The sequence below is a fragment of the Benincasa hispida genome, chromosome 7, assembly GCF_027475165.1.
Source record: "Benincasa hispida cultivar pf3 chromosome 7, pf3_genome.v1.1, whole genome shotgun sequence".
In the NCBI taxonomy this organism is placed as follows: domain Eukaryota; kingdom Viridiplantae; phylum Streptophyta; class Magnoliopsida; order Cucurbitales; family Cucurbitaceae; genus Benincasa; species Benincasa hispida.
This window is the reverse complement of record NC_143484.1, coordinates 53,766,212-53,793,913: the sequence shown is the minus strand read 5'-3', so window position 1 is coordinate 53,793,913 and position 27,702 is coordinate 53,766,212. Positions and strand designations below refer to the sequence as shown.

General features: G+C 34.8%; 2 protein-coding genes across 3 annotated transcripts; one reads left to right on the top strand and one right to left on the bottom strand.

Moving 5' to 3' along the window:
- The first annotated feature begins 17,372 nt into the window (after positions 1 to 17,372).
- On the top strand, positions 17,373 to 18,447 carry LOC150035246 (uncharacterized). The gene has a single exon (XM_090315827.1). The coding sequence runs from the start codon at positions 17,651 to 17,653 to the stop codon at positions 18,182 to 18,184; it is 534 nt and encodes a 177-aa protein (XP_090171953.1). The 5' UTR covers positions 17,373 to 17,650; the 3' UTR covers positions 18,185 to 18,447.
- A 2,480-nt stretch (positions 18,448 to 20,927) lies between these two features.
- Positions 20,928 to 27,409, bottom strand: LOC120081967 (phosphate transporter PHO1 homolog 3-like). 2 transcript variants are annotated; one of them, XM_090315826.1, is made up of 15 exons: positions 27,011 to 27,394; positions 26,731 to 26,863; positions 26,477 to 26,616; positions 24,616 to 24,991; positions 23,946 to 23,994; positions 23,747 to 23,818; positions 23,036 to 23,165; positions 22,814 to 22,934; positions 22,430 to 22,688; positions 22,238 to 22,342; positions 22,113 to 22,157; positions 21,865 to 22,014; positions 21,487 to 21,765; positions 21,259 to 21,395; positions 20,928 to 21,158 (listed from the first exon to the last, which is right to left on the bottom strand). In XM_090315826.1, exons 1-15 carry the CDS (start codon positions 27,279 to 27,281, stop codon positions 21,059 to 21,061), a joined length of 2,367 nt encoding a protein of 788 aa, XP_090171952.1. In that variant the 5' UTR covers positions 27,282 to 27,394; the 3' UTR covers positions 20,928 to 21,058. The 2 variants fall into 2 exon arrangements, with proteins under 2 accessions (XP_090171952.1, XP_038893080.1); XM_039037152.2 differs by having other exon boundaries at positions 26,477 to 26,863; positions 27,011 to 27,409.
- Positions 27,410 to 27,702: the final 293 nt, after the last annotated feature.

Sequence of the window (27,702 nt, the reverse complement as noted above, 5' to 3'; positions counted from 1 at the left end):
TCACCCGCGGCTGAATAGAGTAAGTGGGAGATTTTCTTGTACTGGACTTTTATGCCCTAGTTTATTGTTATGTACTAGTTTCATGTACACCCCACTTCGCTTTACGACAAGTGGGAGATAGGTGGAGTTGATGCCCTAAAATCTCGTGTTCTGTAGTTTGTAAACAACTTGTATGAACACTTGTGTTGTATAATATATGATATTTACTTCACATCTTGGTTTTTGCTCAATTTCATGTTTTATTTTCTTTACCACAAGCCAATAAACTTAAAATCCCTGGTTATCTGTATGTAACTCAAGCATGTATATGGTGACATACAAGTGGATCATGTCTTGAGTGATAACCAAAATGATCTGTACTATATGGATATAAGAGGGAAACCTTATCCTGGTAATGCTACGAATGCGGCCCGCTTTGTGGAATGGTCACAAGTGTTGTGACTTGTCATAGATGGTCTGATCCTGATCATTCGTGTTAGAAACATGCGAGCGGGGGCGTCCTATACAAAGAGTTTGTATAAGACTTGACCACGAAGTGTTAACGTCTTGTTATATAACATTGTTCATGACAGAGACTTCACTTCACTAGGATGACCATAGGTAACATGACCTCAATCCTGAGTGAGTTGGGAACTCCTGCCATTGAGGGTGGTCCTTTGATTTGTATGGGTGCGAGTGGCCAGGTCGTCGATTCAAACCTACCATTTTGGGAATTCGTCTAATTTGAGAGTTGGGAACTCAGCTATACAAGATGAAATTCACTCCTTCCCCGAAGCAGGGGTAAGTAAGTAAATACCTCCCTTAAGGGCTGATTCTGGGGCTTGAACGATGTGGCGCAACACACCTTCTCTTGGCCCGAGAGGTGTTCACACATAGTTGGACTATGTTGTATTGTTCATTAGAGGAATCAGTGGTACTTAAGGAGTGAGATGTAACTACAGGGGCAAAACGGTAAATTGACCCAGCTGTACTTACGTGCATTTGTAAAGGGTCATCGTACTCATGATTGGTTATATCTGATGGACACAGAAATATATATGTGGTAATAAGTGTTCAATTGTTGGTCTTTAGTAGAATGTCTGACAGTTAACGGATGGTGGATCTCGTGGCTAAAGAGTTTGGTAAGCTATTCACGTACCGTTGGAGCTTCGAGTCATAGATCCATTAAGTCCCCTGGGTAGCTTGGATAAAGTCGAGAATCAGTGTTTGGGTTAATTTGAAATGTTCAAATTGACAAGAGGGAGTTCGATTATATTTGATATAATTGAACTGATTGATTATATATGACATAATTGACTAAATGTATGAGATACATTATTTTGAAGAAAATTTGGATATAAATATGATTTATATCAAGTAGAGGAGAAATTACTATAGTACATATATGATATCAAACTATAGGATAAAAATATAATATGATTATATTTATTAATTATTTAATTGATTAATTATATGAAAATTGGCCTAAAATTTCTATCGGACATGCGTTAGTGGGAGCAGCCACTTCGGTTATAGTAACCGAAGAATAAAATGAAAATTAGTTTCATTTTACAAAGGTTCGGAAAAATTGGCATCAGTGTAGAAACGTAAACGATCACATAAGTCGAGAGCCTATACGATAGTCGCTCAGTGCCTAAACGATCGCATACCTCGCGCTTAAATGATCGCACGCTAGTTGCTAAATGATCGCATAGTATGCGTGTTTTCTAAACGGTCGTCTACCTTTTACTAAAAGATTGCTTAGTAAAACCCATACAATCATGTAGCTTCTTCTAAACGATAAACGTTTAGCTATACGATAGCTTCCTTTTCTCTCTCACTTGCTTACCGTCTACACGATTTATTCTTCCTTTTACCTCTACCAAACTCACCAAAGACCACACTTCAGGTTCTCACTCCGAGAATACCAAGGGCTCCATTTTGGTGGTGTGTCCCTGCTGCATTCACTTGTTCGTGTTGCTGCCGTTTGTGTAGACGACCGTGCTACTGCAGCTGACTTGTTTGCTGGGCGATAGAGATCATGTAGAGGTCTTTCACTGCATCAGAGTTCATCACTTGAAGAGGGTCTTCAACTAGTATGAGAACTCGTTCCCTTCATGTTTTTATTGTTCAAAGCATGCCTTTAATTAGTGTAAATTGCATAATTGTTTATTAGAATGTATATGTTGTATTTTTGTCACGGTGAAATCGAAAAGATCCGAATGCGCTCATGGATGCTATTCGTTAAGAGATCCTTCACATGTACCGTTGGAACTTCAAGCTACAGGTCCATGAGGTCCCCTTGGTAGCTTAAAAGGATTTAGTTGATAATCAATTTTTGGGTTAGTTTGAATTGTTCAAATTAATAGAGGGATTCAATTATATATGATATAATTAAATTGTTTCAATTATATATGATATAATTGTCATAATGTATTTGATAAATTATAACGTAATGGAAGGAAATATATATTTGAATGAGATTCAAATATATTTTTCTATGAATGAGATTCATTGTTGTTAAATTTAGTATAAATATGATTTATATTAAATATCATATAAAAGAGAAAACAAACTATAGTTTATATTGTATGTGATACAATATTAAAACTATAGGTTATATGTTATATTTGATATAACATGTAATTTAATATAAATATAATATGATGAGTTAGTTATTATATTTATTTATATTATATTATTATTATTTGAATAATAAGGCAACTCCCTTCCCCATCTTTTCTTTCCACCCACTTTAGTGGGGTGGTTATTGTTTTATGGCAAAAGGAATAAAAGGAAAAATGTTTTTTCTTCTTTCTTAACGATTTGGCTGAACGATTGAGAGAGAGTTACATAAAAGTTTTGTGAGTTCTTGTATGATACTTCTCAATCTTCTTTTCCTCTACCTTAATACTTATCCCTCCTAACCAAAATAATCAGAGCCCATCACTCCTGGGTTCTAACACTAAGAATACCGAGGACTCCATTATGGTTGTGTCCGAGTTTCTGTTCAAGGTTTCGTTGAAGAAGGTCTTCAAGAGGTTCGTGACTGTTCGAGTGATTCGTGAAGAAAAGTTCTTCAAATGTGATATTTCTTGAACTTATTTCTTGTAAAAGCATGCTATAATTTAACTTTAAATGCATATCTGTTGTATATTTACTGTAAATTTTGTATTCGATGATTTATGGAATTTGGTTGATCCATTTTCGCCCAAGGTTCTCCTCAAAAGAGTGCCTTCAATTGGTATCAGAGCCAGGTTGTAGGTTTCTGATTCCCAATTCCATTCTTGTATTGAATCGTTTACAGTACTGGTGGATTTTATAATATGCATTGCGTTTATATGATAAATATTTATTGATGTATTATTGATGGATGTTTCGCGATTGAAATCTTCGTAATCTCCGTTTAAGGCTTTCCTTTTTTTACAAAGTTAGTTTGTAAAGGGCCCCTGCATTTTTGGGCATTATATTGCAATCGAGTCTGTAAATTTGTTAGTTTTGAGTTGCTCGTGGGGCTTCAAAGAAGGGTTACAGATCGGAGTTTCGATGGAGAAGACGAAATAGAGGTTATCGCATCGTGTAGCTAGAGCTAAATGATCGGATAACTTTTGTTATGCAATCGTGTAGAGTTTGCTACATGATCGTGTAGCATTTGCTAAGCAATTGCACAGCTAAAGCTACGCGATTGTGTAGGTTTTGCTACACGATCGTGTTGCATTGGCTACATGATCGCATAGGCTCTCGCTTGCTGGACGATCGCGCGATATTGGATACTCGACACATCCTTGCGTGCTACACGTTCGTGTAGTATATGTTACTCGATGCATGGATGCATACTACACGATTGCATACACTTTCATGCTCATCACATAGTCATTTGCTATGCGATCGCATAGACTCGACGCCTAGCTGCTTGAGGCATAATGCGTTTGCTACACAATCAACTGCAAGGTGTTCTTTGTGGACGGTTCGAGGCGACCAATTCAAGACCCAGTTCACTTGTTCTGAACATGTTCGCTCAATTTTTGTAATAGTTAGCCTTTTAATTTCTTGTTTAGAGAGTTTCTATCCCGGTCCATCAACTTTTAGTTTAAATATACATGTGATGTATGTTTTATTATATGTCATGATGTATGTCATATAGTTTTAAAAACCCACTAGGTTATGCATTTACTTCCATGCATCATTTTATATTATAAGTGTTATAATATAGTAGTATGCATGATTTAAATTACATAAAGTATGCTCATGCATCATATAATATAAGAGTTATAGTATATGTATACATGCATTATAGCATATCCATGCATCATTTTATAAGTGTTATAATATAAGGTTGAATGGTTGTATGGATTGTATGCTATAGCATGGTTTATTACTTAGTTATATATTAGTAATGAATGAACATTGCATGAAGCATGACATTACCTTAGGTTAATTTATAAATGTTATAATTAACTTATGTATGCCTATCATGTAATGGTTGGTTTTAATTGTTTCATTTACTTATAATTGTTATAATAAATGAAATTAGAATTAAAATCAATAATAAAGAGTTGCATGCAAACTTTAGGCTATAATCCTTTTTTTAAATTGTTTTAAAATATGATTGAGATAGACCTAAGATCACGTTTCTAATAAAATTAGAAATCTAAGTGTAATCTTTTAAATCGGTTTAATAGGATTAAATTAATTCCTAATAAAAGATTAATATGTAACAGATGTATCTATAAGGGACCTTTTGTCTAAGGCGGGTTCTGGCTAGGTTGGGGTATTTAAGTCGATGCAAACGTCGTACCCCTGCCTAGGAACCTATATGAAAAGGTGAATTAGATATATTTGTTACATGCATGCAAGTTTGATGAAAGTCTATTAAAGAGTTTAATGAGACTTGAATCAAAATTGTTTAATCATCAAAGACAAAAGTTGTTTTTTAGCAAATTAAACAAACACTTAGATAAAATCAGTAGCTGGATTTTCTTAAGTTAATTAACCCTAGGTAGAACACTCAGTGGGAGGAAAATGGGGTATATGATACTTCATTCTTGCCTCTGTACATTTCTCCCTAAAAGTTCACACCATGAGATCTACTCTCGGCCTCGAGGCACCATGGGTGTCCTCTTACGGGTGGCATTTGGGTAGGTCAATACCAAGGTGAATGAAGAGAGTGTTTATAGTAAGTGGGATCAGGATATGTGACAACACATCTCTTAGTCTCTCTCATTAGGTTGAATAAAGTTTCATGCATCGCCTCGTGGCATCATGGGTGTCCCCCTAAAGAATGGCTGTATTGCATGATGCTTTATTTGATCTTTAGAAATGGATAGGGTTACACTTACATAGAATTGTTAAGAATGTTAACAAATTCTGGACTGAACAATGGTGACTATTAGTTACAGTTACAAGAAGTTGCTTCTGCCTAATAATTGAGAATATCTTATTTCAGTGAAGGGGCACTCGATCACCCTACAATAACTTTTGTCCCACCCACTGAAGCATCATTGCAAAATAGATGTCATTTAGGGTATACTAGACTATTTTCCTAACACTTGATTAGTTTTCTTAAAAGTGGTTTAATGCAAATAGACTAAATTAAGTTTGTTCTTTTTCAGCAATTTAAAATGGTTATCGCTACTCTTAGTTTACTTGTCGCCGATAAATCAACTGACGAGAACTACGCTAGTTGGAAAATCAACACTATTTGAATCATCGATGACATGCATTTCGTCCTAATGGAGGAATGTCCTCCTATTCCACCTTCTAATGCTCCTCGAAACATTTAGAAAGCATACGAGCACTAGACAAGGGTAAACGAGAAGGCCCGAACGTATATCTTGGCAAGCCTTAATGAAGTCTTGGCCAAGAAGCGTGAGCCCATGCTCACCGCCCGTGAGATTATAGAGTCCTTGAAGGGAATGTTCGGACAACCGTCTGCACAGCTCAGGCACGACAGCTCAGTCTGTACATCTTCAATGCCCGTACGCAATAAGAGGTATCTGTTCGAGAACACGTTCTCAACATGGTGATCCACTTCAAGGTGGCGGAGATGAACAAATCAAGCATCGATGAGGCCAACCAAGTTAGCATTATTCTGAAATCTTTACCTGAAAGTTTCATGCACTTCCTTAGGAATGTTATTCTTAACAGGATTGACTACAACCTGACTACCCTACTCAACAAGCTATAGACTTTCCAATCCTTGTTGAAAAGCAAGGAGAAGAAGGGTGAAGCAAATGTTGCTTCATCTTCCAAAAAGTTTCACAAAGGGGAACCAAGTCTGTACCTTCTTCCTCTTGCACCAAAAAGTGGAAGAAGAAGAAAGGTGGAAAGGGGAAGGTTGCTGCTAATCCAAGAGTTGCTGCACCAAAGGATAGACAACCAGTTAGGGTTAACAAGGGAAAATGTTTCCATTACAACCAGAATGGGCACTGGAAGAGGAATTGCCCCAGATATTTGGCAGAAAAGAAGAAGGCCAAACAAGGTAAATGTGATTTGCTTGTCTTAAAAACTTGTATAGTGGAGAATGATGATTCTGCCTAGATTATTGACTCTGGGGCCACTAACCATGTTTGTTCTTCATTTTAGGGAATTAGTTCCTAGCGGAAACTTGATGCTGGAGAGATGAAGATGCGAGTTGGAACTGGGCACGTTGTCTCATTTGTGGTAGTGGAAGGTCTCCGGTTGACTTTATAGAATAAATTTCTTATTTTGAATGATGTATTTGTATTTCCTGAGTTAAAAAGGAACTTAGTTTCTGTAAAGTATTTATTAGAACATTATTATCAAATCAACTTTTCTTTCAATAAAGTGTTTATTACAAAGAATGGTGTTGATATATGTTCTGCAAAACTGAAAAAAAAAAATTTGTATGTGCTAAGACCGTTAGCAACAAATGCCCTCTATAACATAGAGATGTTTAAAATTGTTGTAACTCAACATAAAAGACTTAGAATTTCTCCTAAAGAAAGTGTCCAACTTTGGCACTCAAGACTAGGACACATTAATCTCAATAAGGTTGAGAGGTTGGTGAAGAATGAACTCTAAGTAAGTTAGAAGAAAATTCTTTACCTATGTGTGAGTCATGCCTTGAAGGCAAGATGACTAAAAGGCCTTTTACTAGAAAAGGTCATAAGGCCTAAGAACCTCGAGAGTTAGTACATTCAGACCTTTGTGGTCCGATGAATGTAAAAGCTAGGGGAGGTTATGAATATTTCATCACTTTTACTGATGATTATTCAAGATATGGGTATGTTTATTTAATGCAACATAAGTCTCGATCTTTTGAAAAGTTCAAAGAATTCAAGGCCGAAGTTGAAAATGCATTAAATAGAACGATTAAAACATTTTGATCTGATCGAGGTGGAGAGTTTATGGATTTGACATTCTAGAATTATATGATAGAACATGGAATAGTATCCTAACTCTCAGCACTTAGTACACCTCAGCAAAATGGTGTATCAGAAAGGAGAAATCGAACCTGTTGGACATGGTTCGGTCAATCATGAGTTACGCTTCCTTACCTGACTTTTTTTGGGGTTATAAAGTGGAGACTACAGCGTACATCCTGAACCGCGTTCCCTTCAAGAGTGTTACCAGAACACCTTTGGAGTTATGGAATGGTCGTAAAGCTAATTTACGTCATTTCAAGATCTGGGGTTGCCCAACACATGTGCTTAAGGGTAATCCTAAGAAATTGGAACCATGTTTAAGGTTATGCCTAATTGTAGGCTATCCCAAGGGAACAGAGGTGGTTATTTCTTTGATCCTAAAGAAAAGAAAGTATTTGTATCGAAAAATGCTACTTTTATTGAGGAAGACCATATAAGAGAGTACAGACCCAAAAGGGAAATCGTTTTGAATGAGATTTCCAAAGAAACTACTGAATCTTCAACAAGAGTTGTTGAAAAGTCTAGTACCTCAACAAAAGTTGTTGAAGTAGGTTCATCTACTAGGTCAAATCCACTTCAAGTGTTGAGGGAATCTTGACGTAGTGGGAGGGTTATAAACCCACCTATTCGCTATATGGGTTTAACTGAAATGCTAGCTATGGTAGCCGATGGCGAAGTTGAGGATCCATTGTCTTACAAGAAGGAAATGGAGGATGTTGACAGAGATGAATGGATCAAAGCCATGGATCTCGAGATGAAGTCTGTGTACTTCAATTCCGTATGGGATCTTGTAGATCAACCTGATGGGGTTAAACCTATAGGTTGTAAATGGATCTACAAGAGGAAATAGGGTGTTGATGGAAAGGTGCAAACCTTCAAGGCTAGACTAGTGGAAAAGGGTTACACCCAGGTTAAGAGAGTCGACTATGAGGAGACTTCCTCACATGTTGCCATGCTTAAGTCTATCCAGATCTTTCTATCCATTGCCTCATATTATGACTATGAGATTTGGCAATTGGATGTCAAGATTGCATTTCTGAATGGCAATCTTGAGGAGACCATTTATATGGTGCAGCTCGAGATATTCATAACCCAAGGTCAAGAGCAAAAGGTTTGCAGGCTTAATCGGTCCATTTATAGACTGAAACAAATATCTCAATCTTGGAACATAAGATTTGATACTACGATCAAATCTTATGGCTTTTATTAAAACATTGATAAGCCTTGTGCTTACAAGAAGATCATCAACAGTTCAGTAGTTTTTCTAGTTTTATATATAGATGATATCCTACTCATTGGGAATGATGTAGGTTTACTGACTATAGTTAAGAATTGGTTAGCGACCTAATTCCAAATGAAATATTTGGGAAAGACTCAGTTTGTTCTGGATATTTAGATCTTTTGAGATTGAAAGAACAAAATTCTAGCATTGTCTCAGACGTCGTTTATTGACAAGATGCTTATCAAATATTCAATGTAGAACTCCAAGAGGGGTTTATTTCCTTTCAGGCACAAAGTTACATTGTCTAAGGAACAGTGTCCTGAGACACCTCAAGAAGTTGAGAGGATGAGACGGATCCTCTATGCATCTGTCGTGAGCAATTTGATGTATGCGATTTATGTACTAGATCTGACATCTGCTATGCAGTGGGGATAGTCAGTAGATATCAATCTAATCCAAGATTAGATCACTGGATAACGGTTAAGAACATCCTCAGGTATTTACGGAGAACGAGGGACTACATGCCTGTGTATGGTTCTAAGGATTTGATCCTTACGGGATACATGGACTCTGATTTTCAGACTGATAAGGATTCTAGGAAATCCACATCATGATCAGTGTTCACTCTTAACGGAGGAGGAATAGTATGGCGAACACCAAGCAGTAGTGCATCGCTGACTCCACCATGGAGGCTGAGTATGTAGCGGCTTGTGAAACTGCTAAGGAAGTCGTTTGGCTCAGGAAATTCTCGACTGATCTGGAAGTTATTGCAGCATGTCAAAGCCCATCACGCTTTATTATGATAATAGTGGTGGGTTGTGGCTAATTACCGAGAGCCTAGGAGTCATAAGCGTGGCAAGCACATAGAGTGAAAGTATCATCTCATCCAAGAGATTGTGCATCGAGGGGATGTGATTGTCATAAAGATAGTTTCGGAGTACAATGTTGCTGATCTGTTTATGAAGGCCCTCATGGCTACAGTGTTTGAAGGTCACCTACAGAGTATGGGTCTATGAGACAGACCACTACTACACTAGGGCAAGTGGGAGATATTGTATTGGGTGTGTTATGCCCTAGTTTATTATTTGTGTACTTGTATTTTCATTATATTGTACACCCCACTAGCTTTAGGTCAAGTGGTAGATTTTTGAAGTTGAGGTCCTAAATCTTGTAGGGTTCTATAGTCTGTAAATAATGTATGACCAAACTCTTTATGTGATTAATAAAATATATGATATTTTATTCACTTTGTCTATAAAATATGTGATATTTTAGTTGCATTAACCACAAACCAATAAACTAACATCCAAGGTTATCTATGTAACTTAAACATGTATGTGGAGACATACGGGTGGATCATGTTTAAGTGATAACCTAAATGGTCTGTAGTATATGGATAAGGCTGGGTACCTTATCCTGGTAACACTACGAGTATGACCCGCTTTGTAGGTGTTACAATTGTTATAAAGTGCTGCAAATGATCTGATCCTAATCAATCATGTATTAGACATGCGAGTGAGGATATCTATACAAAGGATTTTGTATAAGATTGGACCACGAAATGTTTAGTCTCATTATATAACACTGTTCATAGAGACTTACATTTCACCAGGATGACCATAGATGACCATAAGTAACATGACCTGAATCCTGAGGGACTTGTGAACTCCTGCCTATAAGGGGTGGTCCTTTGATTTGTATGGGTGAGAGTGGTTAGACCGTCGACTCAACAAGCTTACCATTTTGGGGATTCGTCTGATTGGGGAACTGGGAACACAACTACATAAGATGGAATTCACTCCTTCCCCGAAGCAGGGGTAAGTAGATAAATTGTCCCCTTAAGGGTTGATTCCAAGTCTTGAACAATGTGGCGCCACACCCTCTCCTAGCCCGAGAGGGGTTTAGTCATAGTGAAACTATGATCTATTGTTCATTAGAGAGATCAGTGACACTTAAGGAGTTGGATGTAACTACAGGGGAAAAACAGCAATTTGGCCTAGCTATGCTTACGAGCAATTTATGAAGGGTCATCATACTGTTGATTGGTTATATCCAATGGACACAGAAATGTATCTGTAGTGCGAAGAGTGCAGCTATCATTTTTTAGTAGAGTGCCCGAAAGTTAACGAATGGTGTTTAATTACATTATTCATGTACAGTTGGAGCTTCAAGCTACAAGTCCATGAGGTCCCCTTGGTAGCTCAAAAGGATTTAGTTGAGAATCAGTTTTCGGGTTAATTTGAATTGTTCAAATTAATAGATGGATTTAATTATATATGATATAGTTAAATTGTTTCAATTATATATGATATAATTGTCATAACGTATTTGATATATTATATCTTAATGAGAGGAAATAAATATTTGAATGAGATTTAAATATATTTTTCTATTAATGAGATTCATAGTTGTTAAATTTAATATAAATATGATTTATATTAATGTCATATAAAAGAGAAAAGAAACTATAGTTTATATTGTATGTGATACAATATTAAAACTGTAGGTTATATGTTATATTTGATATAACATATAATTTAATATAAATATAATATGATAACTAACTTATCATATTATATTTATTTATTTATTTTATATTATTATTATTTTAATAATAAGGAAGGGAGTTACAACTCCCTTTCCCATCTTTTCTCTCCACCCACTTTAGTGGGGTGGTTATTATTTTATGGTAAAAGGAATAAAAGAAAAAAAATTGTTTTTCTTCTTTCTTAACGATTTGTAATTTGGCTGAACGATTGAGAGAGAGTTACAGAAAAGTTCTGTGAGTTCTTGTATGATACTTCTCAATCTTCTTCTTCCTCTACCTTAAGACTCATCCCTCCTAAACAAAATAGTCAGAGCCCACCACTCTTGGGTTTTCACCTTGAGAATACCAAGGAATCCATTATGGTTGTGTCCGGATTTCTATTTGAGGTTTTGTTGAAGAAGGTCTTCAAGAGGTTCGTGACTATTCGAGGGCTTCGTTAAGAAAGGTGCTTCAAATGTGATATTTCTTGAACTTATTTCTTGTAAAAACATGCTGTAACTTAACTTTAAATGCATATCTGTTGTATGTTTAAAGTGAATTTTGCATTCAATAATTTATGAAATTTGGTCGATTTGCTTCCTCTCAAGGTTCTCCTCAAAAGAGTACTTTCATCATGGACATGCTCTCATCCTCTTCATGAGGTCTTCCCCTATCTATTTTCCCTCTCCCTCACAAAGGAGGCTTCAGTTAGTGATTCGTGGAAGGTGACAGAGGGTTGTTGGGACCTTAAACTCTTAAGGAATCTTTATGAATTTGACATATGTGAGTGGTCGAACTCTCTGTTATTCTCTCTAATTACTAACCTCTACAAAGCGATGACAAATGGTAATGGACACTTTATCCATTTGAGATCTTCTCCATAAGCTCATTGATTGCTCATATGCAAAATATGTTGGGTTTTATGTCCTAAAACTCGTGGTTTGTAAACATCAAAACTTATTTTGAAAATTCAATAGGTTGTTATTGAAAATATGGATTGCTTATTTTGTTTTAGAAATCCAATAAATTAAAAGACTTATGACTGTTACATGAGTACGTGAACTTTATGTGGAGACATAAAAGTGGATCTGATTCGAGTAAATGATCTATAGTATATAATGATGTTGGGTGCCTTATTCTGGTAACACTATTGGATGCGACCTACTTTGTAGTTGTTACAAAGAGTTGTAAAGTGCTACAGACGATGTGATCTTAATTCATACATGTTATAACGTGAGGAGTAGGGACGTCCTGTGCAATGGGTTTGTACAAGATCAGACCACGAAATTAGTCACTCTTACTTTATAACGTTGTTTACTGTTTAAGACTAACTATTTCAAAGCGATGACCTCGGTAACTTGACCTTAATCCTGAGTTAACTATGAACTCCTGTTTATTTGGGATTATCCTTAGATTTGCATAGCATAGGCTATGAAGCACAGACACAGATACGGCTACACGATACGGATACGATCGGATACGGCGATTCATCAATTTCTAAAAAACTAAGATACGGATACGTCTAAAGATATGCTATTTTTTATATTTTTTTAATATATATATTTCTAAAAATGAAGATACTGATACATTGAAAATACATTTTTTTTTCCTTAAAAAAATATAGGATATAGATAAATTTTGCATACAAGTTAATAACAAATGCACAAAATAGAATAGAAACACTAAAGTACAATACAAAAAAAAGCAACATCTAAGATGTTGAAGTACAATAGTTAATAAAATGCAATAGAAAAGTGACTCATATTGCAAAAAGAAGAAGAAGAAGAAGAAGATTAGAGAGAGAAGTATGAAGATAAACGAAGAACTTATTGTTGAAGATATCCAAATGGTTTATATTTTGGTGGACTTTGTGGGGACTCAAATGTGAAGATGAAGATTATATGATTCTAGTTTAGGGTTTGGTCCGTTTTTTTTTTTTTTTTTCTTTTAGTTTTGGACTCAAGTAATGAGCTTTTTAAATAGGTTACCTAATTTTATATTGGAAAAAATTAGATGAGTTACTTGTCTTTTTCTTTAAAAAAAAAGTACACATAGAAATAGATACGTCAAATCACATGTCAGATACGTATCTGAAAAGTATTTGAAAGTATAGATACGTCAAATCGCGTGTCAGATACGTATCTGGGAAGTATCTAGAAGTATCGGTATCCGATACGTATCTAATACTGATTCTTTACCTCACATGAAGTATCTGTGCTTCATAGTGCATAGGTGAGGGTTGGCTCAATAGTGTCGGCTTAATAAACCTTCATTTCAAGAGTAAGATCAAGTAGATATCTGGGGACATAGGGTGTAATATGGAATTCACTCCTACCCACTTTCAGAGATAGTAGAGAGATTGTTCCCTTAAGTGCTGACTTTGGGTCTTAAACAAGGGACCCCACCCTCTCATTGGCCCGAAAGGGACTCGGTTTGTTGATCGAATCACAAATCAATTGTACATTAAAGGATTAGTAGAACTTAAGGAACAAGAAGTAATCTCGGGGGTAAAACAGATATTTGACCCAGCCATTATTACGAATAACCTGTGAAGGGTTAACTTACTAATCATGGTTATATCGAGTGGACATAATATATCTACAGTGAGGGGAGTGCAACTGTGGGCTGTAGTGGAGTGGCCCATTAGTTGACGAATGAGGGTTAATTTGATGCAAAGAGTTTAGCCAATTAATCTCGGATTGTTGAAGCCCATGATCTGTAGGTCCACAATATCTCCTATTAGCTCGTAAATAGATTAGCTTTAGAGTAGCATGATAAGTTAATTTGAAGCGATCAAATTAGAATTAAGGGAATTAGTAATTATATGAGATATAATTACGCGTTTAATTTTGGAATTAAACGGAATTGGAGAATTAATTAACATTTAAATATGATTTAAATATTAAATTTATGAAGGTGGAATTTGTGTAAAATTAATTTAATATTTGATACTAAATTAATTAGAATTAATTGAATTATTTAATTAATATTTATTATTAATTTTGTAAAATTAATAAAGTTTTTCATTTTTTGAAATCAAAGTTGTTTTTAGAAATCAATTTGGAAATTTTAAAATTGGAAAACAAAAATTTTGGAAATATGGATTTCTCCACTATCAACCAAGTTGCTCACTAAACATCCACTTGACTCTAGCTTCAATGCTCCAAGCATGAGCTGCATCTCATGTAATCTTCTTCTTTGCATGAATGTCCTGCAATAAATAAAGAAGATGGAAATGGAATTGAGGCATGCATCAGTTGAATTTTTATAGAAAAATTTGAGTTGAAGAAGGTGTTCTTCAAGTGGATGGTGCAGTGAGCTATTCTCCAAGTTCCCTTCATTCATGCTTATTTTGAGTCTCACAACTCAATCTAAAGCTCCAAGAGAATAGTAGAAAAGATCTTGAGGTGGTTCACAACGAGATTTGGAGAAGATTTGTAGCTGAAATCGTGATTCAAAGAGGCTCTACAAAAGTATTACTTGAAACCCTCTTATTATTGCATGACCATGCTTTATTAACAGCCAAAATTAATGAATTAGAATGCTTATTGATTCTTGTTGCTTTCGCTGCATGCTGATATACTCCTACAAAACATTCTTACACCAATGCTTCCGCTGGCCCTTTCAAATCCATTTGGTCTGACCATTACCCAGAAAGATCAATTTTTTTTTTAATGGGAGCTTGCGCATAAGGGCATTCTCACTCAAGACAAATTACAACACTCCTGTTAGAGTTGGCAAAAATCCCCGCAGGTACCTGCCCTGATCGGGGTGAGGAATTCCTTGTTTGACCGGGGACGGGGAGCATATCCCCGCCCCATCCCAAATATATATATATAAACAATAGCTTTAAGTTTAGGCTACTGTTTTTATTTTTTTTATTTTTTTATTTTATTTCATAATATTGGTTTTTATTTTTTTTTTATTTTTTTTAATTTTATTTCATAATATTGTTATATATATATATATATAACAATAGCTTTAGCTATTGTTTTTATTTTTTTTATTTTATTTCATAATATAATTAACTTTAATTTTTTTATTAAATTTTAAAATAAAGAAATGTTAAAATATTGTTTATTATTAAGTTAAATAAATAAAACAATAATAATACTAACTTGTTACCTAAAAAGTGTATCGTTTCAATAGAAATACAAAAAATTATTGGTTCTAAATAAAAAAATTAAAAAGAAAAACTAATGGGCAATGATTTTTTTCTCTGCAGGGACCCGATTCCCGAACGGGGATTCCTCAACCCCAACCCCAACTCCTCAAAATGTGGAATGGGGCGGGGATGGGGATTAAAAATCCTTGCGGGAACGGGAACAGGGAGTACATCCCTGACCCCACCCTGCCCCCATGTCCAACTCTAGTCGTTGTCCATCCTTGCCTATCTCCCCCAGTTGGTGCACCCTTTGCTAAAACGACAGCAAGACATAAAGGCACCTTTTTAACTCATGCCCTTTTTCTACAAAGTTTTGGAACCACAGTCTCATCGCTTTCAATTGGACATTGGTCTTCCCTCTGAACATTAGGTGCTTCCTATTCCTTATGATTGAGGGTCACCCTTTCAACGGTAGAAAGAGCCTTCTTTAGTTGCAACTTGTCAAAGCTTTTTTGTGGTTAGTTTGGATCAAACGAAACAACTACATTTTCAATGTTAAAGTCCAACACTACAACCTCTTTTTGGAGCATGTTATCTTCATTACTATCGTGTAAATTATCAAAATTATTCCATTTTTATAGTTTTAATTGTCTTTTGAGAGAACTCTTTTGTAACTCCATTAGTTCGAGGCTTCTCTTCCCCTTTATTGTAATTTCATACATCAATGAAATTGTTTCTTATCAAAATATATGGTTGTAATTAACCGGTTAGCAGGAACAACTGTCTCGTGTTCAAAAGAATAGGACGAAGAGTTTGTTGCCAAACGACGAAAGTGGAAAGACATTAAGAGAGACAGATTATTCCTTTATTCTAGGCGTACAACCTTGATACATGAAGATTTTTATCAGTAGGCTAGTTTATAATTGTAAGGTGGTCTTAATAAATAAGAAGGAGAAGAGCTAAGATTTCATAAAGGAAGTGAACATTATGCCCACGTTAATATTGTAATCTATTATCATTTTTTTAAAGGACAACGATGAAGTGCAACCTAATCTCATGCATTCCATTTTCTTATTGGTTAAAAAAATAATCTAATTTTTTATTAAAAGATAAGAAATCGTAATGGGTTGAAATTTAAATATGTTATTTTGTAGGTGTGTGACTCGTATTTGATATTTTGTAAATATGGCAAAAACTTCAAATATGGATTTCAAATTTTTTTTATTCCATATTTGCCATAAACAATCAATTAATAGAGAGAGAAAAGTGGTAGTTGGCGACTTGAAGAGTGGTGGTCGATGGAGGTAAGGGGAGAGGAGGTGGAACAGTACTAGTAGGTGAAAGAGAGATGTTGGAAAAATAAAGATAGAGAAAAAAGAGGCGATCGGATGTGCGATTATCGACGGAGGTAAACGAGGAGGAGGTGGTGTAGCGGCCAACGATAAATAGTGTGGAATAGTGTTGGTTGGTGAAAGAGAGATGTTGGGAAGAAGGGTCTATTGCAGCGAAGAAAAATAAGTACAAGTTTTCTCTTTTTCCTTTTCTTTTTCTTTTTTTATTTTTAATTTAAGTGTATCATTATATAATATATCAACTCAATTAAGTATGTCATTATTAAGTTTATCGACAACATATTAGTCAAGTATAACAGTCAAGTGTATCAAATTTATCAGCGGTTCAAATGAGTAAATGATTAACTAATTTATCAACAATTTATCAGTCAAATGCATCATTATCAAATCTATCAATAGTATAAACAGGTACATAGTTGACAAGTATATCATTATCAAGTATATTGATAGTACATCAGCTATATCAAGTGTATATCAGTAGAAGGCATTTATGACATTTTATATCCTTTTATATATAGGTTGAGTTTTGTTTTTGCCATTTTTGTAAATATATGGGCTATGAATCTAACTAATATAATTTGTTTTGCCCTGCAAGTGTAAAATATATATATATATATATATATATACACCACATACTAGATTTTTATGGGTGAATGGGTATTCGAAGATGCGTCCAACCAAGTTTCTTTTTTCTTTTTCTTTTTCTTTTTTTCCTTTTTTAAAAATAAAAAATTAGAGCATTGGAGCTATATGAGTTATATTTAAAAAAAGAAAAAAAAAAAATTTGAACCCTACACGAGTACATCTGTTTTGAAATCCTTGGGGCTGAATTTAGGATCAAAGTTAAGTTCATACTTAACAGGAGTGAAAAACATGGTAGCTTTCCGTATTCTCACAACAAAAATTACAGTCAGCCCTCATGCTTTGACCTTAAGAAACCCCTGTTGAGTCATTCCTTTCCTGAGGGTTTTGGGGGTTTAAGCCGGCGGTGCAACGACGAACGATTCCGCCACAACAAGCCTAGCGACACCATCACTGCCAGCTTCGAATCCGATTGCTCCTCCGGCACCAGCTAGGATGTCCACTTCGGAGTCGAAACTCCAAGACGCAGAATCAAAAGCCGCCGCCACTAAAACCCTGGAAGATCAACCACAATCGGGTTCCTCAAATCGGTCTGAGGAAAAATATTCCGAGGAATCAGCCCAATCAGGAAGGATTCCCGAAAGTGGAGGTGGAGATGAAGAAGGAGAGGATCTAGAAGAGGAAGAGGAGGGGGAATGTGGGTTTTGCTTGTTTATGAAAGGGGGTGGTTGCAAGGATAGCTTCATAGAGTGGGAGAAGTGCATTGAGGAGGCGGAGAAGAACAAGGAGGATATTGTAGAGAAGTGCTTTGAAGTAACCGGGGCTCTGAAGAAATGCATGGAGGCTCATGCGGATTATTACGAGCCGATTCTGAAGGCGGAGAAAATGGCAGAGGAGGAAGCGATTATTGAATTGGAGAAGGAAATAACTCCAAATGCTACCCAGCAAAATTCGAATTCCAAAGACCTGGAGGTAAATCCGGGTTCCGAGAATTTGGAAGAACAGAAGGCCTCTGCTGGAGGTAAGTGAAGTTGGTTGCTGCTCGTTAGATCTGATTCCTGAGGCGGAAAACATTATTTTTTTAGAGTATTTTAGTTTCTAGTCTATCTTTTAACAGGCTGTGGAAGATATCTTCCTTAAACTCTTTGTCTTAGTGCAACGGAAGCTGATAATTTTATCTCAAAGTATCATAGGAAAGAAGAGGTCTTACCTTTTTTGATTTAATTCAAACTTCTGAATAATTGTTTATGCCATTGTTGCCTAATATAATTTTTCACAATCATATTCCCTAATGCTGCCTTTGTCATTTAGATAAAGACTCCATCTGAATTCCCCCTTTCAGCTATAGTTGGAAACATAAGCAAAAATCATTTCCTATCACTTCATGTATGAACTGTGTTCTTAATAAGAACTTAATTTGTGAACTATATAACATGTGATTTTTTTTCCTTTTAGAAACTTTCTGGTTTGTATGTATGAAAATTGCATGGTTTAACTTTTCATCTGGACTTTGGAGAACTAATTTAATGATTTGTTGGTTTCCTGTTTATGGCATGGGAATTAAGCCTTGTAGACTGTTGAAAAGAGGTGTATTTGAAAGCTAACCATGTCTTGTGATTTGGAATTATAACTGTATCTTAGTTATAAGTTTTGTTTTTGGTTTCTATTTATTTGATGTCTTCTACCTCGTTAGGATTTAGGTGAAAGGATTGAGGCTGTTAGCATTTTCCATTTTCAGATTGGTGTGTTGTCTCCCTTTGTAGTGAACGATTCAATGTTGTTGGCAAGAGAAAATAGAATGCTGTTGTAATATGGTGTATGATTTGTTTTAGGAACGATCTGATCGTTCTTCATAGTACTCTTAGAACACTGGTGGGATAGAATTATCAGACTTTTAGTAGCTATTATTACGTCTTAGTGATAAATGATGTGCTTATGAATTTTAATTGTGTTTGGGGCTTACAATGCCCCCATTTCAGGATTTTATAGATCCTTTCCCATAATAGTTACTCACAAAAGCTTTTTGTATTTTAATTAAGAATGAAATGCACGAGGAAATTATTGACCACATATTGGTTTGAGATTTAGACTTTGGTTACAGGCTTCTAATGTATGTAATTGTCGAACTGGCATGAAAAAGTACCCTCCTTACCTTCAAAACCGTATGACTTAAGAAAAATTAATGATCATTCCAAAATAGTGAGGGCAAAATACTTGGAACCCTTAAGATGACATACGTAAGGATCAAGGAGAGCTTGAACATGTTCCTTCTTTTTCCTCCTTTAAAGGTAACTGGAGTTTTGTGATTTGAATCTTGGATGTTTAGTTGCACAATTTGATCTTTTGCCAATTAGGCTGTCACTGTGAATTATATCAAGAAGAATTATGTGTAATTAGTATGGAACCAGTACTATTTATTGCATGAATGTGACCATTTGACAGTTGCAAGATGGAAAGTTTCCTGATCGGTCAGAAAAGTTATCTACACTGGTATACTTTCTTTCAAACTTACGGCAAGATGAGCCATTTGAGTGAGATGGATCGGTCAGGTTTATAGTTCTTTTCCAAATTTTGGTGTACAAATTCTTGAGATATAGGAGGTTGAGATTAATAAGATGGCTCACAGTAAGCCTGTGTTTTTGTTCCAAAAGTTCAATACACTCACCCCTTAAACACCCGGAGGGGTGTCATATTAGGAGTTTGCTTTGATGCTTTGCAATCTAATAGTTTTTCTTTTCAGATGTACACTGAAGCTAGGTTCTATCTATACTCTTGAGGTCCATCTTATGCTACTTGTAAGGATGTTTTGAGATGAATGGTGAGATAGGGTTCTTTAGCTACTGAACTCCGAGTTGCAAATATATGGTTGTTGCATGCACGTATGTGTTTGTGTGCGTTTGAAAACTTGGTTGTCATTTCAGCTACAAAGCACAAAACTTGCATGTGTTTTATTGTTTTTTTTAAAAGGATACAAAACTTTTCATTGAGAATATGAAAAAAAATTAATGTTGAAGGATACAAAAAGAGATTACAAAAAGAAACAAAAATACTGCATACAAGAAAAACATTAGATAACTAAACAAGGGCAAAGCTAATAACTGTAAGCCAAAGCTTAATGATGTTCTAAAAAAACAGTCCAACAACGATAGATATCTTGAATTGAGACTCCTTCGAAGGATTTGGAAAAATGACACCAAGAAGAAGCCTTAAACGAGCCAAATCAAACTGAGCAAGAGAACATTGAGAAGAGTTCTGAAAAATGCGGTTTCCTTTCCTGCCAAAGTTTAGAAAGTGATGCCTTTACAGCATTCATCCATGTTCATGTTGATTTTACTCTGTAGGCTTCTCATGTGTGCATCAACTTGGTATTTCAGAGAACATAACCTTCACTAATGTAAACACTGATCACTCTTCAGGCTTATTACAGGGAAGAGTGCCAGTAGTTTCTCTGTATTTCAATTTCCAGTTTCTGAACCTTTCCTTTGTACGATTACTGCAATTGTGGTTGGATCTTTTCCATCTCCCTGCTAGAATGTATAGGCCTGTCTACCAGAGTGTCTTACTTGTAGCAGTATAGACAACACGCGAAATTCGTGAAGTCGTTAGATGTGAAAGAACACTGTGCTGTGTGAGAAGTACCGGAAATAAAGGTGGGCAGCACAGTGTTCTCTCGGAAATTGTTCATTCTGTGCCCTTTGGATATAACTATGATCGGATTGCAGTGATTGTTCCTTTTTTTATACTAATTCCATTAGGTTTGAAGGAATCATCAGAAGGTCAAAGATATTGCAATGATAATATTGCAATGGTGTGTTATTAAATATATACGGTAAAGAAAAAAAAATTGTTTACATTTAGAAACAAGTAAACTGTATATGTTGAAAGAATACTGTCCGAAAAACTTCAATCATCTTTGTCATCATCTTCATCATAGTTGAAAGGCAGTGGTACAGATTTGAATGCACGATACTTCCCAACATTGTTCAGATGCTCATTCTCCAACCTAAACCAAAAGGGCCAAGTCAATAAACCATTTAAGATTTCAGAAAGAATTGCAGGCAGTTGAGGAAAGATCCTTAAAGAACTGAATTTCAAAGTCATACCTGAAGAAATTCCATATGCCACGACGAATGATCTCGAGGCTGGCCACTATTGTAATCAAACCTTGTGTATGCAGGAAGGAGAACTGGAAATCTAACACAGTTTGCAGCCAAGCAAACCTCAGTAAAACATTTAAGACCTGCATTTGATTAATACAAACTTGTTCAGATTACTAGAATAAGTTAACTCTCATCTTTCCTTTTGCAGTGAATATCCTATGAGAAACCCACCATTGCCACATAGTATACACTGTTGTGACCAACAAGTAGCTTGTCTCTCAGCCATCGGTTTTTTGAGTGGCGCTGCAGAAGGCCCCAGTCGATGGCGATGTCCCAATATGTGCATATAATGGCAGCAACAGCCGAGAAAATTGCAGCTAGCACTTTCCAGGTTATTCCCCTGTTCAGATTATAAGCTGTCCTTAAGCAAACAGCTACAATTGTCAAGAAGTACTTGATTCCATTATACCCCTGCATTGCGTCTTTCTCCTCATACAGTCGCCTGAGACACTGCAAGAATGAGAATCCAACAAAAGTTTTTGTGTAAGTGATATAACTTTTACCTGTTTTAGATAGAACTCAAAAGCTGGATGATGACAAGATTCAAACCTGAAGGAGACGTGACCAATATGGAATAACAGCAATGATGAAGCTGAAAGTGTTGAATACGGTGTTAGTTGCACAAGTATTCCGTCGATGTTTGTAATCTCCCCAACCGTAATAGCAAATGTAGAATTCCAAGCTACGAAGTGCTTGCACCTGAATCGATTCGAAGTAAATTGTTTCAGTATCTAAGATGGAGGTAAATTCTTGAACTGAAGAACCTTGTGAGAAGAAAAAAGCTTGATGCAACTAACCTGGCTGGTTAACTGATCTGCTAAGAAGAAATCGGGAAAGATGACCTATCAATGAAGAAAAGTATCTGAAATTAGAGGATAGTTCAACCTTCCATAATGGTCAGAAGTTTGAATCTCTAGCTTACCGTGTAGAGAGGAGCACATATGCAGTGGTACACAGTTCTTATGAGGAAGAAGCGACTCGAGCGATATAAGATGTTGAGTGGACATAAGAAGACTGCAATCACAACCTACAAGCAAGGACAAAGACCAGATTTTTAGCCACAAGTTAATGGCTTTATGGCCAAATGAGTAGGTTTTTGTGAGATCAATCTTACAAGGAGCAAAACTAAAGGGAGAAGTTCAGTCACTGCTTGATATGACTTTGTTACAGGGTCCATCTCCATGTCAAGATTAGAAAGAACACAGGCCAAAGCAAGAGTTGCCACAGCAAAACTGGGAAGGAGAACCTCTCGATATGCCAATTCAGTGCCTTGCTTGAAACCAAATATGAAGGAATAATTCACTTGGTATCGCCTCCAAAAGTATATGTTTGCTGCATACATTAGCAGGTGCAAGACAACGAATCCGAACAAGCTGCATTAAACAAGCAGAGGAATGAATAAGAATACTAATGTTTTAGAAAAATGTTCGGTTACTATTCACTTCTCAGAAATGGAAAACAGAAAACAAGAAACGAAAACAACAGCCTTTTAAGTTACCTATAAAGAGGAAACATGGTTTCCATATACTGGGTGCTGCCTTCTTTGTCTATTATATGCCGGGCTCGTGTAATAAAAATGAGGGCGACAACAAGAGCTATGGTGCAACCAGCAAAGAAACCTGAAATATTTGTTCGAGTTGACCAAGAGTTTGAACGTCAATTAAGGGAATTATGTGATGGAAAAAGTTAGAAATGAAAGCAATTCATGATGGTTATTTACCAACTGAAAATGTAGTTCTATGTCTTTCTTTCTTTGCTTTGGGTCTCAAGATGTTCATTCCTTTGGTACGATTGGCATTGCAGAAGTGTTTGATAAATGCAGCTTCCACCCTCTCCATCAATTTGGAAACCTGGTTTAATGCCAATAATGTCATCAGCAGGACTCGAGATATTACTTAAATACGTTCATCTTTATTAGAATATAATTGCAATTGTACGATCAAATTCAAACCATTCATCTTACAGAAAAATTATCCGTATCTTAACTAATTGAACTATGCTCGTGTTAGTAATATTATTCAAACGTGTCAAAAAGGATGTGATAGTTGTGTTTATACTTGGACTGTTTTTTACCTTTCTGACAAATTGGACTATTTCATATAATGCAATAGTAACATAAAAAGATAAAATAAGAAGGGGAAAAAACTTGACCTAGTGGGTATTTAAAGTCATTTCTAAAATCTGAGGATAATAACTTTGAAAATTGTAGGTAATTGTATAAAAATATATACAATGTGGTAGGTGGGAATGGAAATTTGAGAACTTTCAGTCTTAACTTCTTGAAAAATGGGATTGAAACATTGCATTTTTATATGTCCTATTGGACAAAACACTTGCTTCAAAAAAAAAAAAAAAAAAAAAAAAAAAAAAATTGTTCCATAATTTCAAAATAACTAATTAGCAGCTAAAGGATTTTGAAAATTCAAACAACCTCATCAGAACTCCCAAGATAAGAGCTGTCCACCATCTTCATATATGACTTTCCTGCATCTCTTGATGTAATCTGCACCCATTATTATCAAATTATATGCATCCAAAATTAGAACTTATAAGCTGAAATAATATATATTTATGCTCTTTTCAAAGCTCATCTCTTGAATATAACAAAGAATTCAAGTTGAATGTTTTACCTTATCATATTTCTTCATTATCTTTGAAAATGCCAAAGTATTTAAGAAGCTGTTTCATCCAGAGGAAAATTTAGAAAATTCCATACATTATTAAAAAAAAATAAATAAATAAAAAGGAAGAAGAAGAAAAATGATGCATATTTATAAAGCCTTGCTTGATAAACATTTAGGTCCTGCTTGATAATCATTATATTACTTTCACCTCCAAGTTTCTTCCATCATTATTTATTTTTTTATCAATGGTTTAAAAAACTAAACTAAATTTTGAAATCTAAAACAAGTAATTTTTAAAATTTTGTTTTCGTTTTTTGAAATTTGGCTAAAGATTCAACTATTGTACTTAAGAAGCAAATCATTGTAAAAATAATTATCAAACGGGATTTTTTTTTTTTTTTTGAAAATTTAGCATATTTTCTATCGATTTCTTATAAGAAAGGAATAATAAAGTTGAATTCTTAACTAAATTTAAAAAATAAAAACTACTTTTTTTAGTTTTCAAAAATTATCTTAATTTTTAAAAATATTGATAAAAAATAGATAACAAAAATAATAGATTTAGAAGTGAACATGATATTTAAAGGCTTAATTCTCAAAACTAAAAAAAAAAAAAAAAAAGATCAAATAGTTATCAAACTATCATTACGAGACCAATTATTAAATTTAAAATTACCTGAAGCTCTTGAGCAGCCTAAGCTTGTGGTAAAACACAACAAAAGCCTTCTTGAGTTGGTTCTCAATTTTGTTGAGATTTTCTTTGTTGAATTGAAGTTCAGAATTTTTGGGAAAATTGAGAAGGCCTTTAATGGTGGATCTTGGGGTCTCTAGAGTTGTGTTCATCGTTACACGGTCAAGAACTTCAATTGGAGGTGGTCTGTTGGCCTTCATTTTTCTTTCCTGCCCTTCATTATCTTCAGTACCCTTTGATTTCTTCTCTCCATTTTCATCTTTGTTATCATCTTTCCATGATTCCTTGTTTGGTTTATGGCTGCTATGCTCATTGTGGCTCGACCCTTCTTCTATGGAATCCATCGCTATATGAACTCTTCCTATGCAATTAACCAGAATCTCTAAATTCAGACACTTATTTAATAGTGATAATGTCAAAAAAAAAAAAAAAATACAAATATAGCAAAATTTAAATTCAGTTCTCGAATCTATCAATAAAAGAAGTTTATCAACTTTAGAATTTATCACTAATAGATTTTGTTATATTTGTTATTTTTTTTTTAAATATTGTCATGTACTTAATTATTTAATACTGATTAATGATTACAATTAGTCTATTGAAAAGTATTTTTGAAATGAATGGTGAGAAATTATTGCTATAAAAGTATTTTTATCACTTAATTATTGCTATCAATAAAAGAATTTATTGTCATTCTAATTATTGTCCAGCCTATCAATAAAAGAATTTATCAATTTTAGAGTTTATCACTGATAGATTTTGTTATATTTGTTATTTTTTTAAAATATTGTCATCTACTTAATTATTAGTCCTAAAAATAATAAGTTATTTTGAAAATAAATTATTTTTATCGAAATCTTCAGAATATTAAAAACACTTTAGTAAAAAAAATACTTCTAAAATAAATGCTATTCTACGACTATATTTGATTCTACTCTACAAACCCTAAAATGATGGGTTGAGTCGAAAAATAATACTAGGGTTTTATTTTATTTTTTTTGGACCATTACGAGACATTAAACCATCAATCCTTACAATAAAAATACTCTTTTCATACAAAATCTTATCATATTATTTAGTAGGATATACCGTGTTATACATATATTCTCTAACTTATTAAGACCTCATTTAGTAACTATTTCGTTTTTTGTTTTTTGAAAATTAAGTTTATTTCCTCTCTGTTTCTGAAAATGATTTGCATATTTCTTTATTACAATAATTGAATTATTAATCAAATTTCAAAAACAAAAATAAGCTTTTAAAAGTTAATTTTTATTAGTTTTAAAATTTTAGTTATGTTTTTTAAACTATTGATAAAAAGTAGTTTACGAAAAAAGAAATTTGGAGGTAGAAGTAATGTCTATAAAATTAATTTTCGAAAACTAAAAACAAAAAACTAAATGATTATCAAAGGGCTTAAAACTTTTAGATTTAGGAGTACTTTTAAGTCATATTTGCTACAAACTAAAGGCTCTTTGTCATCTCAATTTTGATAATTTCCTCCATCCATATTGATAGTCATTAATTGAGCCATATATTATTCTAGAGAAATAGTGAAGAAATATAAATAATAAAAATAAAAATATATATATACACACAATAGTTTTAATTATTATTAGAAAAAATTGCAAAAACCACCGTAAAATATAGTGAAAATTATTAAATTAAAAGCATTGAGTCATCAGACTTATTAATTGTTACAATTTGTACTGTTCTTTTAACACTTACACAAGTTAGAGGTTCAATTTTCATGGTTAAAAATTGGAAGATATAATTATAATTTCCATAAAATTTTAGGGTAGATTTTACAATTTATCATTTTTATTAATTAGGTTAAAAGACTTACTGCTAGCTCTGACCCCAGAAGGAGTGGAAGATGACAAAGCAGCAGTTGAAGCAGCAATATCAGTGGCCAGCCTTGTAATCTCCTCCGTCCGCCGGTTGCCGGAATAATCCCAAACACCCTCTGGATTCTCCACTTTTATTCTGAAAGCAATTAAAGCATTCATTTGTTTATTCAACACACTCGCCTCCTTCACCACTTCCTCCACTTTCGACTTATAAAACTTGTCTACTTTATTGAATTCCCTATCCAACGACCTGAAATACACCAGCTCATACTCTCCTCCTTCCTCGTCCGCCATCAAAAACGTCGTCCGATACTTCTTCGTCCCGTCCCGGTTCACCGCATTCACCAATATCGCCTGCTCCTCCACCGCATCCTGAGGCGAACCTGCACACGCGATCACAAACTTATAACAATTCTTATAGCCAAAACTTAATTCAGTAACTACTAAATCACTCCATCGACCTAAAAGTATTATCCAACGTTTCTAAGAATGAGTAAAACAAAAGACCGTCAGCATGAGTTTTACCAAACCTGCAGGACTTGTTGGATGGCTGTTCGGGCCATGGGCATGGGCATGAGCGTGGCCGTGGCTATGGCTGTGGCGGAGCGTTAAGCCGCTAAAAGCTCTGTAGAGAGTGAGGGTTCTCCGGAGCTGACCGGAGTGGCTAGTAGGGTGGTTTCTAGCGTGGGTTTTGTTGAAAGTGTCAATTTGCTTCAAGAGAGATTTGAGAAAATCGTAATCCATGTAAGCTTGTTGCCATTCTGGAACCATTTGTGCAGTAAATTGTTTGCCGAACTTCATATTTGATGATGTTGGGGAAGAAACTCTTGTTTGTTTGCATAAAAAGAGAGTTGCAACAGAGAGCTGATGTGTTCTGATATATATATATATATATATATATATATATATATATTTATGAGTATGAGAATAGGATATAGTGGTAGAGGAAGCCAAAGAGGAGTATTTATAGTCGAAAGATTCCAAATATGAAAGAGACATTTCAAAAGGGTGTATTAAATTATTAATTTATTTCTCATAACTTTTGATTAGTATTCATTACATTAATAATTTATGAAAATGCATGAAATTTTCAAACAAACGGTGGGAAGAAAAGAAAACACGCGTCCATGCACTAAGGGAGAAAAGGCTTAGTCGGTTTCATTTCATTCATCTTATCATTTCCCCTTCTCCTTAGTGTATTTCCTTTTAACACTTCTAAAAG

Bases quoted from the DNA above. Each gene is read 5' to 3' on its own strand.
- LOC150035246 (XM_090315827.1), top strand. From the start codon at position 17,651: ATGTCCACTTCGGAGTCGAAACTCCAAGACGCAGAATCAAAAGCCGCC.
- LOC120081967 (XM_039037152.2), bottom strand. From the start codon at position 27,281: ATGAAGTTCGGCAAACAATTTACTGCACAAATGGTTCCAGAATGGCAA. The intron at 22,689-22,813 runs GTAACTTAAAAG...TGTTTAATGCAG, and splicing joins ACCATGTTTCCTCTTTATAG to CTTGTTCGGATTCGTTGTCT. The intron at 22,015-22,112 runs GTTAGTTGCATC...GAATCGATTCAG, and splicing joins CAGATCAGTTAACCAGCCAG to GTGCAAGCACTTCGTAGCTT.